Source organism: Macrosteles quadrilineatus, unplaced genomic scaffold (genome assembly GCF_028750875.1).
Source record: "Macrosteles quadrilineatus isolate MER2022 unplaced genomic scaffold, UCM_ALF_1.0 Scaffold_8__2_contigs__length_117827958, whole genome shotgun sequence".
NCBI lineage: Eukaryota > Metazoa > Arthropoda > Insecta > Hemiptera > Cicadellidae > Macrosteles > Macrosteles quadrilineatus.
The window spans coordinates 37,211,285-37,225,163 of NW_026542601.1; the positions used below are offsets into that span (position 1 = coordinate 37,211,285).

At 32.5% G+C, this 13,879-nt stretch overlaps 1 protein-coding gene across 1 annotated transcript in view; it reads left to right on the forward strand.

Annotated features, from left to right (window-relative positions):
• LOC129000325 (uncharacterized) overlaps positions 1 to 13,879 on the forward strand; it is a 95,910-nt gene that overhangs the window by 66,080 nt on the left and 15,951 nt on the right. Inside the window, exons 4-16 of the mRNA XM_054427287.1 lie at positions 3,730 to 3,915; positions 4,002 to 4,091; positions 4,134 to 4,187; positions 4,274 to 4,363; positions 4,406 to 4,459; positions 4,546 to 4,731; positions 4,818 to 4,907; positions 4,950 to 5,003; positions 5,090 to 5,179; positions 5,222 to 5,311; positions 5,354 to 5,478; positions 9,811 to 9,889; positions 11,030 to 11,122. Of these exons, the coding sequence (XP_054283262.1) occupies positions 3,730 to 3,915; positions 4,002 to 4,091; positions 4,134 to 4,187; positions 4,274 to 4,363; positions 4,406 to 4,459; positions 4,546 to 4,731; positions 4,818 to 4,907; positions 4,950 to 5,003; positions 5,090 to 5,179; positions 5,222 to 5,311; positions 5,354 to 5,478; positions 9,811 to 9,889; positions 11,030 to 11,122 (1,281 nt within the window). The remainder of the gene's footprint in view (positions 1 to 3,729; positions 3,916 to 4,001; positions 4,092 to 4,133; positions 4,188 to 4,273; positions 4,364 to 4,405; positions 4,460 to 4,545; positions 4,732 to 4,817; positions 4,908 to 4,949; positions 5,004 to 5,089; positions 5,180 to 5,221; positions 5,312 to 5,353; positions 5,479 to 9,810; positions 9,890 to 11,029; positions 11,123 to 13,879) is intronic.

Sequence of the window (13,879 nt, forward strand, 5' to 3'; positions counted from 1 at the left end):
GGGGTTTACGGGGGGGGGGGGGGGTTTATGGGGTAAAAATAGGGTTTTCCCATTTTTTACCCAAAAAAAAACATAAAATTTTGCAATTCCTTTCCGAACCATTTTGTAGAGCTTAAAAAAAAACAAATAATTTAGTATATTGAAGCGTTATTATGCGCCTAATAAATGGTTACGGAGAAAATTTAAAACAAAATGTAAATTTAAAATTGCCATGTTATTCTTATAAAGAACAAGTAAACTGTTGTAGTTTGCTTGTTTATGAACATATTTTGATCAAATGTGGAAAATGTTTTTATTTGTTACTAACTATTAACATTTTACAAAAAAAAAAAAAAAAAAAAAAAAAAAAAAACACAAAACAAACAGTTTTACCCTCCCTGATGCAGCAAACCTAAGTACTTGTTAAACTAATTCTATTTAAATAGGAAGTAAATGTTATATTTTTAAGTAGACATTTTAGTGTAAATCCAATCAGGCAAATGGAAATTCGCTGAGTCTGCAGGTTTGCTGCGGCGGGGTATTAGTTTTTAGTCAGTAAATGTAAAAAATATTCCACGCATATGGCTCTTTTCATACACCTAAGCTTATAGAATTTCGAGATTTCGTAAGAATAAATCCTTTTTGAAATTGAGAAACTTAGTTCCTAGAAAGTTTTCCAGCTTTAAGTTTAGCCGCTGTGTTCAGACTCACACTTTCTTTTGTATTAATTACTTTCTTAATGTGTTTCATAAAGCTTCACTGTGAGAAAACTTTTTTTAAATTTGTTTTTTAACGAGAGAGGAAAAATATTTTGGTTGTAGCTTAATATATCTTAAAAATTGCTGTAAATCTGTTAAATACATAGTTTTACTGATAACTAACTACTATAGATAACTTTTGATACCTTAATAGCATGCAGCTTTCCGCAAATGTCAGTAATCAATTTTGTTTAACAAACTTATTTATTTTGATACTAAATCATTTTAGTTTGTGGTAAAATAAAAAAGCCCTATTTTTATTACTTATTTTGTATTATATCTGATCTATAACCTAATCCTTCACTTATTTTCGCGCTGGTTTAGAAAGTTGTTTTAAGTATAATTCTATTACAACTAATTTAGCAATTCGTCTTCATAATAATGTATTATAAACAATGAATGTCCTAAACCTGTCTACCAAACAGTTAAGACGAAATAAAAAATAATACGTAAAAACATTAAGTCAAGTTTCTCCTAACTTCGGAATAGCCACGTGCATAAATACTAGGGAGGGATTTTCGTGTCCGAAGTGGTGCTTGAGGTATATTTATCGCCTATTTACATCAGGGTTGGTAGCCCTGCTTCCCTTATCTCCCTTCACATCTAACTACACCATTTGTAGGGAAACTGTCCAGATAGGTCCATGTGGCATTGTTAAACATTTTATTTTCTCGGTTTTATTTTTTATAAATTATTTTAGCTTTTTTAGTTGTAAAATCTGTGTGTTTAAAATCTGTGTGTTTAGCTGTTATATCTGCGAAATAATAGGATCAATACAGTTTTTAGCATAATATGTATGTTCATTTTCTGATGTTACCAAACGTCCCACCAGTTAGGTTAAAATAGGTTTTTTTTTAATAAAATATACTAACTTACCATGTTAAAGTGTTTAAACTGGAAAATATGTTAAAGACAAATGCTTTATTGGGGAATTAATTGACTATAAGCCCCAATGAATTACTCTTTTTCAATACAAAAAAAGTTTGAAGTATTTTCAAAAATATTTAAATTTTAATGTTTACTGGATATTAATTTTGACTTCTACTATGAGAAAAATTTAACCTTTGTTATAACAATTCTTAATTTCATAATTTAAAGGGTTTTTGTCCAAAGATATTTGATTTTTAACACCATATTTTATTTGCTCTGGTGTATACTGTCTTTATTTACACTATTTATTACAAACATATACCATTTAGGACTTATTTTAGGTTGATTGATAGTGTGAATATTCTATGTGTGCTCTTGTTACACTCTTTATTTACAACCCTGCCGTAAGATCGACTTTCGGCAAAACTTGCCCTTAAAGTTTTTAACTTGTTGGCACTTCTTTATGCAGTAACCGAATTTGATCATGTATTATGTCTATGTTTAGTTTAGTATCACAAGTTGGGGACTTCATGACGTTTTCTGCTTTATGCTTCATTATTGGTTAATCTGTTCCTCCCGAGACGCCACTTAAGGTCGCCTACAGTCATCCTACTGTTTCCTGTTTTATTCCTAGCTTGATTAATCTTCTTCAGGCCTAGTTTGAAAATGAACCTAGTTTGAAATAGGACTGCTTAATAAACGTGGTCAAATATCAGCACACAAAACAAATGTGAAAGACAAGGAAGGGTCCTAAATGCCATTTGTCATTTGGCTATCAGTTGAGGATGTCATTTAATAAAAAGTGGACGTTAGGTAGTAATAAGACCAGGATATGGACTGTTCCCTTTTAGAATATTAAAAGAATGCCATTTGTGTAAATAGACAGAAAACAAAATCATGCTGTGAAAATTGTGTGTAGAAAAAAGATTGGTTAAGTTGGTAAGTATCTGTTTTTACATAAATTTCTTACATAATCTCACTGAAAAATATAGGATTATCTTTTACACCTAGTGTGTAATGGAGGAGGATGTACAGTGGATAATTCACTAGAACCCTGTAGTAGTAATGCACAATCTTCTGCATGGTACGGAAATTATTTCTTTTCGGTACAGAGTTCTTCTCTGTCCATAAAATACAGGCTGAACAGTAGATGTATTTTTCTGCAGAAATTCTACTCTCCGTCTATTATAGATATTTTATGATCATGTACATATCAAATATATTTAAAAGTAGGAAAATAATGTAGATAGTTCAAAACAATCTTCTTGTCGTAATTAAAGAACTCATCCAGAGTGTCGAAATAAGTTCTTGTCTATTTCATAAATTAGAAAGGTTGATTGTCTTTACACAGCTTACAATGTTGTAATTGACAAGGTCTAATTTAAAACTAGAGATACATGCTTATTAATCAGATCAGACCCCAAGTGTTTGTACAAGAGTGAGGTTACAAACCTCCTTTTCATCAACGTTTCCATGTTGGCATTAAAAAAACATTCAACACTGTCAAAGAAAGCATTGCTGCATCAGCCTCTTTTCCAAGATCCTCTTAAATTTCAGGTAGGATTTTACTGGACCCTACTGTACAATTATCAGTTTTGTCCAAATTAAAGGTTTACAGGAACAAGGATCCTGTAATGAATGAACTTCTACAAGATGTGGAAAAATGACAGATGATAGTAACTAAGTTCTTGTATGTTTACAGACCTAACATCACCCTGCTGCAGAAGTTCCACATGAGAATAGCCAAGAGAAAGATGTACAATGACAAGGATCCTGAAGGAATGAACTTCTGCAATATTTGGGAACATGACAGATTCTAATCAAGTTCTTGTCTGTTTACAGGCCTAACATCACCTTGCTGCAGAAGTTCCACATGGGAATAGCCAAGAGAAAGATGTACGATGACAAGGATCCTGAAGGAATGAACTTCTGCAATATTTGGGAACATGACAGATTCTAATCAAGTTCTTGTCTGTTTACAGGCCTAACATCACCCTGCTGCAGAAGTTCCACATGAGAATAGCCAAGAGAAAGATGTACGATGACAAGGATCCTGAAGGAATGAACTTCTGCAATATTTGGGAACATGACAGATTCTAATCAAGTTCTTGTCTGTTTACAGGCCTAACATCACCCTGCTGCAGAAGTTCCACATGAGAATAGCCAAGAGACAGATGTACGATGACAAGGATCCTGTATTGAATGAACTTCTGCAAGATGTAGGAAAATTACAAAAGTTCTTGTTTGTTTACAGGCCTAACATCACCCTGCTGCAGAAGTTCCACATGGGAATAGCCAAGAGACAGATGTACGATGACAAGGATCCTGAAGGAATGAACTTCTGCAATATTTGGGAACATGACAGATTCTAATCAAGTTCTTGTCTGTTTACAGGCCTAACATCACCTTGCTGCAGAAGTTCCACATGAGAATAGCCAAGAGACAGATGTACGATGACAAGGATCCTGTATTGAATGAACTTCTGCAAGATGTAGGAAAATGACAAAAGTTCTTGTTTGTTTACAGGCCTAACATCACCCTGCTGCAGAAGTTCCACATGGGAATAGCCAAGAGACAGATGTACGATGACAAGGATCCTGAAGGAATGAACTTCTGCAATATTTGGGAACATGACAGATTCTAATCAAGTTCTTGTCTGTTTACAGGCCTAACATCACCTTGCTGCAGAAGTTCCACATGAGAATAGCCAAGAGACAGATGTACGATGACAAGGATCCTGTATTGAATGAACTTCTGCAAGATGTAGGAAAATGACAAAAGTTCTTGTTTGTTTACAGGCCTAACATCACCCTGCTGCAGAAGTTCCACATGGGAATAGCCAAGAGACAGATGTACGATGACAAGGATCCTGAAGGAATGAACTTCTGCAATATTTGGGAACATGACAGATTCTAATCAAGTTCTTGTCTGTTTACAGGCCTAACATCACCCTGCTGCAGAAGTTCCACATGAGAATAGCCAAGAGACAGATGTACGATGACAAGGATCCTGTATTGAATGAACTTCTGCAAGATGTAGGAAAATTACAAAAGTTCTTGTTTGTTTACAGGCCTAACATCACCCTGCTGCAGAAGTTCCACATGGGAATAGCCAAGAGACAGATGTACGATGACAAGGATCCTGAAGGAATGAACTTCTGCAATATTTGGGAACATGACAGATTCTAATCAAGTTCTTGTCTGTTTACAGGCCTAACATCACCTTGCTGCAGAAGTTCCACATGAGAATAGCCAAGAGACAGATGTACGATGACAAGGATCCTGTATTGAATGAACTTCTGCAAGATGTAGGAAAATGACAAAAGTTCTTGTTTGTTTACAGGCCTAACATCACCCTGCTGCAGAAGTTCCACATGGGAATAGCCAAGAGACAGATGTACGATGACAAGGATCCTGAAGGAATGAACTTCTGCAATATTTGGGAACATGACAGATTCTAATCAAGTTCTTGTCTGTTTACAGGCCTAACATCACCTTGCTGCAGAAGTTCCACATGAGAATAGCCAAGAGAAAGATGTACGATGACAAGGATCCTGTATTGAATGAACTTCTGCAAGATGTAGGAAAATGACAAAAGTTCTTGTTTGTTTACAGGCCTAACATCACCCTGCTGCAGAAGTTCCACATGGGAATAGCCAAGAGACAGATGTACGATGACAAGGATCCTGTATTGAATGAACTTCTGCAAGATGTAGGAAAATGACAAAAGTTCTTGTTTGTTTACAGGCCTAACATCACCCTGCTGCAGAAGTTCCACATGGGAATAGCCAAGAGACAGATGTACGATGACAAGGATCCTGTAGTGAATGAACTTCTGCAAGATATGGGAACACGACCGATCGTCCACGTTAGTAAGTTCTCGTGTATTTTAAGGATGAGGTTTAGTTGAAAACATCGACGCCTATAGGTTGGACTTTTAAAGTTGATTCTCATTATTTTAAAGTTATTTACTACATCAGAAAGCTACAAATATTTTACAACAAACATGGTTATTCTAAAATATTCTTGTTGTTTTAGGGTTGAACTATATTTTCTTTCTAAATACTCTTCAGATAAGACATGACTCTTGACCTTTTAAAACTATTTCAGCCGTGCTAAAAGGCCATAAAATACAATTTTCTACACCATGTGAAAGAATTAAAATTGCACTATTTAAGTTTAAAAGTAATGTATCCAAAAGATAGGGAGAGAACACCACTTTATTTCTAGTTCCTTCAATAAAATTTAACGTCTTCAATCTGATTTTCAAGCTGTTCAGTGATCATAGATGATTGCAACTGCAAGTAGATTCAAGAAACTACTTTTCTTATTTGCTCGTAAATTATATTTATTTTTCTTTCCCTTTTAAACAAAGTGCTCTAATCTAAATTCGTTTTGTTAGAAATATTTTTGAGAGAGTATATATAATTTTGACTTTTTACGTTTTTTCCTCAATATACCAAGATTCTAGGCTGTAGTGGCTGTAGTTTGAAATAGTTGTTACACACTATTTCATAGTAGGCCTTAATGGCTGAGTAATTATAGAAAAAAAACATTTTCGATCGACATGATTTGAACACGGGGCCTCAGGATCTGAAATACCATGCTTTAGCTCTACCTCGTTCCTCTAATTTGTTTTTTGAAATTTGGGGAAAATAGTAGTAAACCTTATGTTCAAATGAGGTTTTCCTCGTGTATCTAAACAAGTATATAATTTTAGTGTCAAAGTAAATTGTTCCATAAGATAATGGGCTTCTGTGAAACAAATATATGATGGACATGTTTCAATAGGATTTTTTTTACAGTTTTAATGGATTACAGTCCAATATACCCACTTGTCTTTGTAGATTCTTTACCCCAATGCTACCAACTTGATTAATGATGTTAGAAATTGTTTGGTTGGTACACTGGACTGTTTTGTACTTACACGTCTGTCTATCAAAGTCTCCACTTACAGACTTCCTTTCATGGTAGATTAAAATATTGATCTTATGTCAACGGACAAATTGAATTGTGTTTAACAAAGGTTCCTAGTGTCAAAAATACTAAATTGAGAACTAAAGTGGATATTGAGAGGACGGTGTTAGCATCTCAACTAATATACTTGCCCGCTACGTATGATCAAGTTTCAACAAATGGTTGATTTATTTAAATATGAAGATATTTGTCAAATTGTAGCCTACAGTATACAGAAAAAATTAACTCAAAAATAGGATTCAATAAAAAAATTTACTCAAATATTTTATGTTACAAAACCTATCAAATGATGGATGACAAAGTACTCAACTATTTAGGATGTTTGAAAATAAAAAAAGATTGATTGAATTATTTTGCCCTCTATTAATTTTTGTTTAATTTCAAATGCACTCCAGATTTTTTGCATAGAGTTAGGTTTGAGGTAAAATCTGTCAATTTACCTAAGTTTGGAATTTTTTTTTGTAATGAAAATTTATATTTTAGAACACAACTAGTTATTAAAAGCCTGAAAAGCTATGAATATACACATGAGGAAGTTTTCTTCTTCTTATTATTATTATTATTATACCTTAGCGTATATCATTTTATTTGTTGGACTTCCCTTTAAGTTTCTACCGTTTTATTTTTATACTGTAGGTTTGGTTACGAATCTAGCCAAACGCCAATAAGCTATTTCATATTTCACAAATTATTATGTGATGTAGAAATTCCTTTTCAAACCCCACAGTATTTTTTTGTAATTATATAAATTTAAATCGACACAACACATGCCATAGTAGTCTCGATAGCGTACACAAATTAACAAAATCATCTTTAAAAACAACAATGTTTTACAAACAAAATCCATTGAATGTTTCTGAACATATTGATCACAGATACTCAGCTAGGTTTCTATTGATTAGTCAACAAATACACATTAGTCGTACACTTGAAAGACTTCTCTCAACTAGATTCCCTCTTTTATCTTTTATGTTACAAACACCTTTAAATATTTAAAACTGGCAAATGAATTATTTGGAAATAATTACAAATGTAAATATGATATCCGTTTTTTTATGATACATATTCAATATTTTATCTCTAACAACAAAAAATATGTATGCACATTTTGGCAGGTCAGCGATTATGTTTTTGTTGTTTAATTTTTTTCGCTTTAAAGCAAATACGATTGTATCAAAAATCAAACAGTTGGAATCAGAAAAAAAAGTTGTTAGCCATACATTTATTGTAGCATTATGAGATATGAAATCAACACCAACACATTATGTTTTTGGTCACTCCTATTTTATCACAGAAATAATATTGAAAATAATATACTATAAACAGGATGATTCACCTAAAGTGTTACAATAGGTAACTTGTTAGGCGTTTACTTTACAAAGAACTTTAAATAAACAACTTCCCTGATTTTTTGTAACATTCTACGACATGTTCTTTTTCACTTAAAATGTTGCTTAATTTTTTCAATGGCAAACCCCACTTTTTATGATATTTTTGGATTTTACTTAAAATTTTAAGACATTTTTACTCTTGTCTTTTTTATATTCCTAACGGTTTTGGAGATATAGCCATAATAAGCCACGCATAACCAAGGATATTGTATTATTTCTTACAACAGCATATCAGTAAAGCGAAAGAAGAAGACAATAAGTTGATAGACAAATAATAATCAGCTTATCAATTGTTAATTTTGTTTTTTTAATAATTTAAAATTTCATGTTTATCGAACTGTTGGTTATGGTTTTGTGGTTATAATAAATTATTAATGCTCTCCTTTTATTTGAGTCAAAATGAATTTGGATAAAGAAGTTGACATATGATTAATATTTGACTAAGAATATGCATTGACCATGACGGTGGACACTTTGAACATTTATTATGAATGAAAATACATAATTGTATCAGTATGAATTAAGTGTAAATTATGTTTTGTAAATAGAGAAAATCATTATCGCTGTCATTGTTATAGCCATGGTAATGCGTGGCTTATTATGGCTGTATATCCGAAATTGTTAGGAGTAGGCTATCAAAAAAATTAGAAGAGTAAAAATTTCTTAAAATTTTATGTAGAATCCAAAAATATCATAAAAAGTGGGGAAAATTTTTGAAAATGGCGGCAAAATTTTTAATGAAAAATAGCATGTTGTAAAATGTTACAAAAAATAAGGGAAGTTGTTTGTTTAAAGTTCTCTGTAAAGCAAACTCCTATTACACCTATTATTATTAGGTAAACAAGTTACCAATTGTAATACTTTACGTGAATCACCCTGTATAATATTTAAGAAAGCATTGAACCTATTAAAAGTCTAAATTGGTATTTATACACTCACTAAACCCGAACAAAAGGAGATGTACGCCTCTATTTCAGATGAAAAGTCCAATTTGTCAGATATTGTGTTAGCAGCAGGATGAAATATTTTCAATCAATTCGACAAAGAAGTTATTTACGTTTCAGTAAAACCTGTTCGGATGATAAATATTTGAGTTGTGTATTGTTATTTCCTTGAAATTGTTCTGTTTTTGTTTATATATTTTAGTATTCTTTAAAAAAAATGTCTGTTTTTTGAGTTATTATGTAGTGATAGATTAGCTGTTCAATATGTTTCATTTGCAACAAGTAGATGTAATATAATCTTAAATATTTATGCATAGGGTAGACATATTTTTTTACCTTTTCACATGCAATCATAATCCCTCGTAAAATGTCAGAATGCTGTGTGTTCTTAAAACAAAAAAGAAGTTATTGCTTTTCAAATGTTCTGATGAGTGTAGTTACTATCAGATAGAATTTTCCGGGCTCAATTTTAAAATGCTTTACAACTTCAACCCTATAAGTTAATAGGCCATCCCCTTACCTTAAATAACACAATAAACATCTTGCACATTTTCACTATTGGGACGACCAATTTCAATATTTAGTGGTTTAACTTTTCTAGCGATCAATTTTGTAAGACTCAAACTTGAGGAAAAACCTGAAAATTATTTATCTTAAATTAAAACACTAAATTTGAAAGTTTCATAATATTTTATTATAATTAATTTTGATAGCACCAGGATTGTGTTTGATGACAAATAATAATGGCCAAACATACTTCAGACAATCCTTAACAATTAATCATTAAAAATTAATTAATTATTTGTCATATTTTATTACTCAAATATTTCATCAGTATTTGTACAAGTTTGTTGTTTTTTCATCACTATAGCCATTATCTTTTGGGTTTCAGGTCAAAAAGAAGGCGGAACTCAAATAAAACTAGTGATAGACTACGACAACAGTGAGCAGGCACTCTTCAAGCCAATGAGGTTTGTTTTAATTTTAACTCTACTCTGGTCATAAGTCTATAATACACATTTTTTTAATTTTAACCCTAAATTCTTTGTATGTAAAAAGACAATATATTGGATAATATTCGAAAATAAAAAGTAATCTTTATTATTGTTTTAAACTGTTGATGAATTGACAAAAGTGAGAACATTAGGCAGGCTGCCAACCTTCCACTTCCAGGCCAAAATCCTCTGAGAGTACTATCCCCATGATTGCCACCACTACGGCAAGAAACTTTCTTATCTATGTTTACAGTCTATGAACTCAATGAATTCCCATAGGTAACGAGCTAGTCTTTAGAATTGAACCATAAAGATTTATTGTTCTTATGTTTAGAGGTCTTTTTGAATATTGAATAATTATTTTGACTATTTTTTTAATTTAATCGAGACTTTAACTAAGATTCTGATAGAGTGAAATCTCTAAATTATTAATTTAGTTCAAGTAGATCAATTGAAATAAAAAAAAAATATATGTAGAATAAGCCAACTGTGGAAGTTTGCTTGTTTATGAATATACTTTGATCAAATTTGGCAAGTTTATTAATTTCATACAAAGCTATTAACTTTTCAATGAAAAACACCTTTATTACCTTTCCTGTGGCAGCAAACCTAAGTACTCGTTGAACTTAATGTTATTTAAAGGAAATATCAGACATGTTTGAGGAAATATTTAAGTGAAAATATAATTAGGCAAACTGAAACTCGCATAGTGTGTAGGTTTGCTGTGGCGGGGGTATTTAGGCTTTCTTTGTTGGTTTTATTTTATTTTAATTTATATTGTCCTACCTTTACATCCTTAGATGTTAGGTTCTAGCCAGAAACCATTTCATACATTTTCTTCACATTACTAAAGAGTCATGGCATCATTACATACCTAGCCATTTGATTAACCCAGGACCTGAGGGACTGATGACCTGCCTTCCAATCACATGTTTTATTTACAGCGTGGGGTGAAAATAGAGAAGTTTGCACAATACATACTTTTGGTCGATTTTTCGACCATGGGGCAAGCTCTAGTATTGTATATAAATTAAATATTTTTCAAAAAGGTGCTTTTCTAAATAAAAAAAATATTAACATTTTCCATTTTTTCTTTAAAATCTATTGGTTTTGCAGATTTCCAAGAGAGCAGCAGACTTTACCGAACCACTTTTACTTCACAGACTTCGAGAGACACACTGCGGAAATTGCAGCATTCCACTTGGACAGGTAAAAAAGTATTACATTGCAAAAGTGGATTGCTTTCCCAAAAAACTGTTTTTCCCAAATGGCAAATTTTCACTGTTGTCAGGCCTATGGTCAGCCCTCTAGGTTTGTACTGTACCGACATTTGCTAAAATGCCCACTAATTTAACACTAATCCAATGAATATAGAATTTTAAAACTTAATTCTTTTACCAAACACATTTTTTCTCTCAGCTCTCAGCTACCTAGATATTTAAACTGCTTTTGATATCATAACATGGACATTCTAGCCATGGGCGGTCGTAAGAGAAATTGTTAAGCAATAAAAGTTTGTAAAGACGAGGACAAAGGGGTCGTAGGACGAAGGCAGTAAAGTAAAGGAGGTATAAAGTGTCGTGGTCAGCCTGAGTGGGTGTGAATTTTTTAGACGCTTCAAGAAAAGCCAGACGTTGATAGCTCGGCTCCATGTCGTAAGTTATTTACTCAGCTCAACCCTTTATTCTCAGGATACTGTGTTTGGAAACTAATGCTCCTTTACAGGAAAATCTTTAAATTAATTTCTTATTTGTTTTATTCAATTAACATTCTTTTGAGTATGTTATGAAAATTATCCATGTGTTGGAATTTGCCATTTGTCTTCTCTTTATTAGGTTTAATAATTGAATATGGATCCGGTACCAACTGCTAGTGAATTTATCCAATTGTGAAATTTGAAGTCTCTTTTGATGTGTGTATAACGTCCAGTTAAAATTGGTTCTATTTAAAATTTAGTTGGGTACAAGTCCATACTCCAAACAAAACAGTAGACCTGCATTGCTGTAAAAACTGCAGGTTAAAAGTTGTTGCAACATTTGCAATTTTCCCATAAAATAATATTTTCAAAAAAACTTCTCAAAGGATTTTGATTAAAATTGAGTAAGTTATAGTCATTTTCCTACTAAACAAAATGGTACAACCCCTAATGCTGTAAAAATTATGGTTGAACAGTTATTGCAACTTTTGTGATTTTCCCTATAATATTATCATAGGTTCTCTCCCACTGCTTACCCCCTGATAATAGTTGTTGACTAGCTAATTTTGGAGAAAGTATGTCTCACTCTGCTGATACCATTTATTTTTTATTTTAGGATAAATTATCAGTACCTTTGGTTAAATTACTGGAAAACTAGCAATAATTCATAAACAGATCGTTTCACTTGGTTAAATAGTTTCAGAGCTAGTGGAATAATAAGAAACAAAGTGAAAACATGAAACCACACTCTACTTTAACTGAACAGAAACATGCCTTGCAAGGGCTATACTGCCTTTATGTGATCCATAAACAAAGAGTTAGAGTATTTTCAATCCATGGTTGGAATTTTGAAAACAGGAATGTTAAATATATAATATACATAAAACATGCAGTCTTTTTATTTCTAAGTATTATAGACTAAGTTCTAATTTTATATTCATGTCCTGAAATATATTTGTAGCTCAGTACAATAAATTTGATATCACAATTGGCAACCACTCCGTATAAAGTAGATAGAACAATATTAGGGTTGAGAAGTGTTTTCGATTAGAGTGGGATTAAAAAGGACAGTTGGCAAAACTGAATTAGGTGAGGGATAATTTGTCTTAATGGAAGAAACGCTGACCTCCCTGGGTAACCAATCAAGCAGGCTGTCCAACCTTGATTAACTGAGTGACTCTTGCCAACCCGATAGAATTATAAATCCCTTGAGTTTTACTTTTCACCTTTGGTGGGGAAAATTCTATGTTGAAGATCAGGTATTTCCACAAAATAGTAAATGCTTTAGATTGAAGATGTTTTTGTTTATAAGATTATTTCTACCTTTGGTCAAGATGGTGGGTAGATTTGACGAAAACTGTTTTAAATACTTACAGTTGGGGTCTCATTGTTGGAATGGTTATAAATTAATAATAAACCATCTATCCTGTCACAACTTTCCAAAGTTTTGTAAAATTTTCCATTCACAAATAGGGTACTATGTTTAAATTTTATCAACCACTATTTTCAGATGATCGAGTGTGAAAATATTTGCAGTAACAACTCTCAACCTAAGTCAGACAGACAGACATATCGAAGTTATGAAAACAAAAAGCAGTACAGTAGACTCCCTCTTATCCGGACTCCTCGGGACCGAGGCCAGTCCGGATAACGGTTTTTCCGGTTAAGCCGACGTCCCCAAAAACTCATTAAAATGGACCGTTTACGGTGATATTCGACTTAAATTTAGGAGAGCATTGTATTTAGACATGTGATAACTGGTTTCAAATCTTTCCTACGAGAATAGTCGTTACAGTACCGCACACTTCCTGCCGATCTAGTCCGGTTAAACCAATGTGCCGATAATAATTGTTCGGTTAAAGAGATGTCATTTCCGTCGACTGTAGTCCGGTTAAACCGATGTCCGGTTAACAGGTGTCCGGATGAGAGGGAGTCTACTGTATTTTGATTTGTACTTCCTATAGTACTATTGAGTTCAAAGATTTTAGCACTACAGTACTGATTTGTCTAGAACACCATTGAGTTATTATTTATTTATTCACTCAAGACCAAAGCAACAAACGTTTGTTTTAGCACTAAACTGCATGAGCATTATAAAAGGCTTGTCTGCAGTATTTCTTGATTTTTCTTATGTATTTTAATTTCAGGTAGTCATATTGTTAGTTTTATATCTTAAAACAGTAACAAAGCTTGAACCAACTGCATTCTTATGCAATTATTTGTCCTATAAAACTATTAATAAATATTAATGTTTACTTTCTGGCATTCCT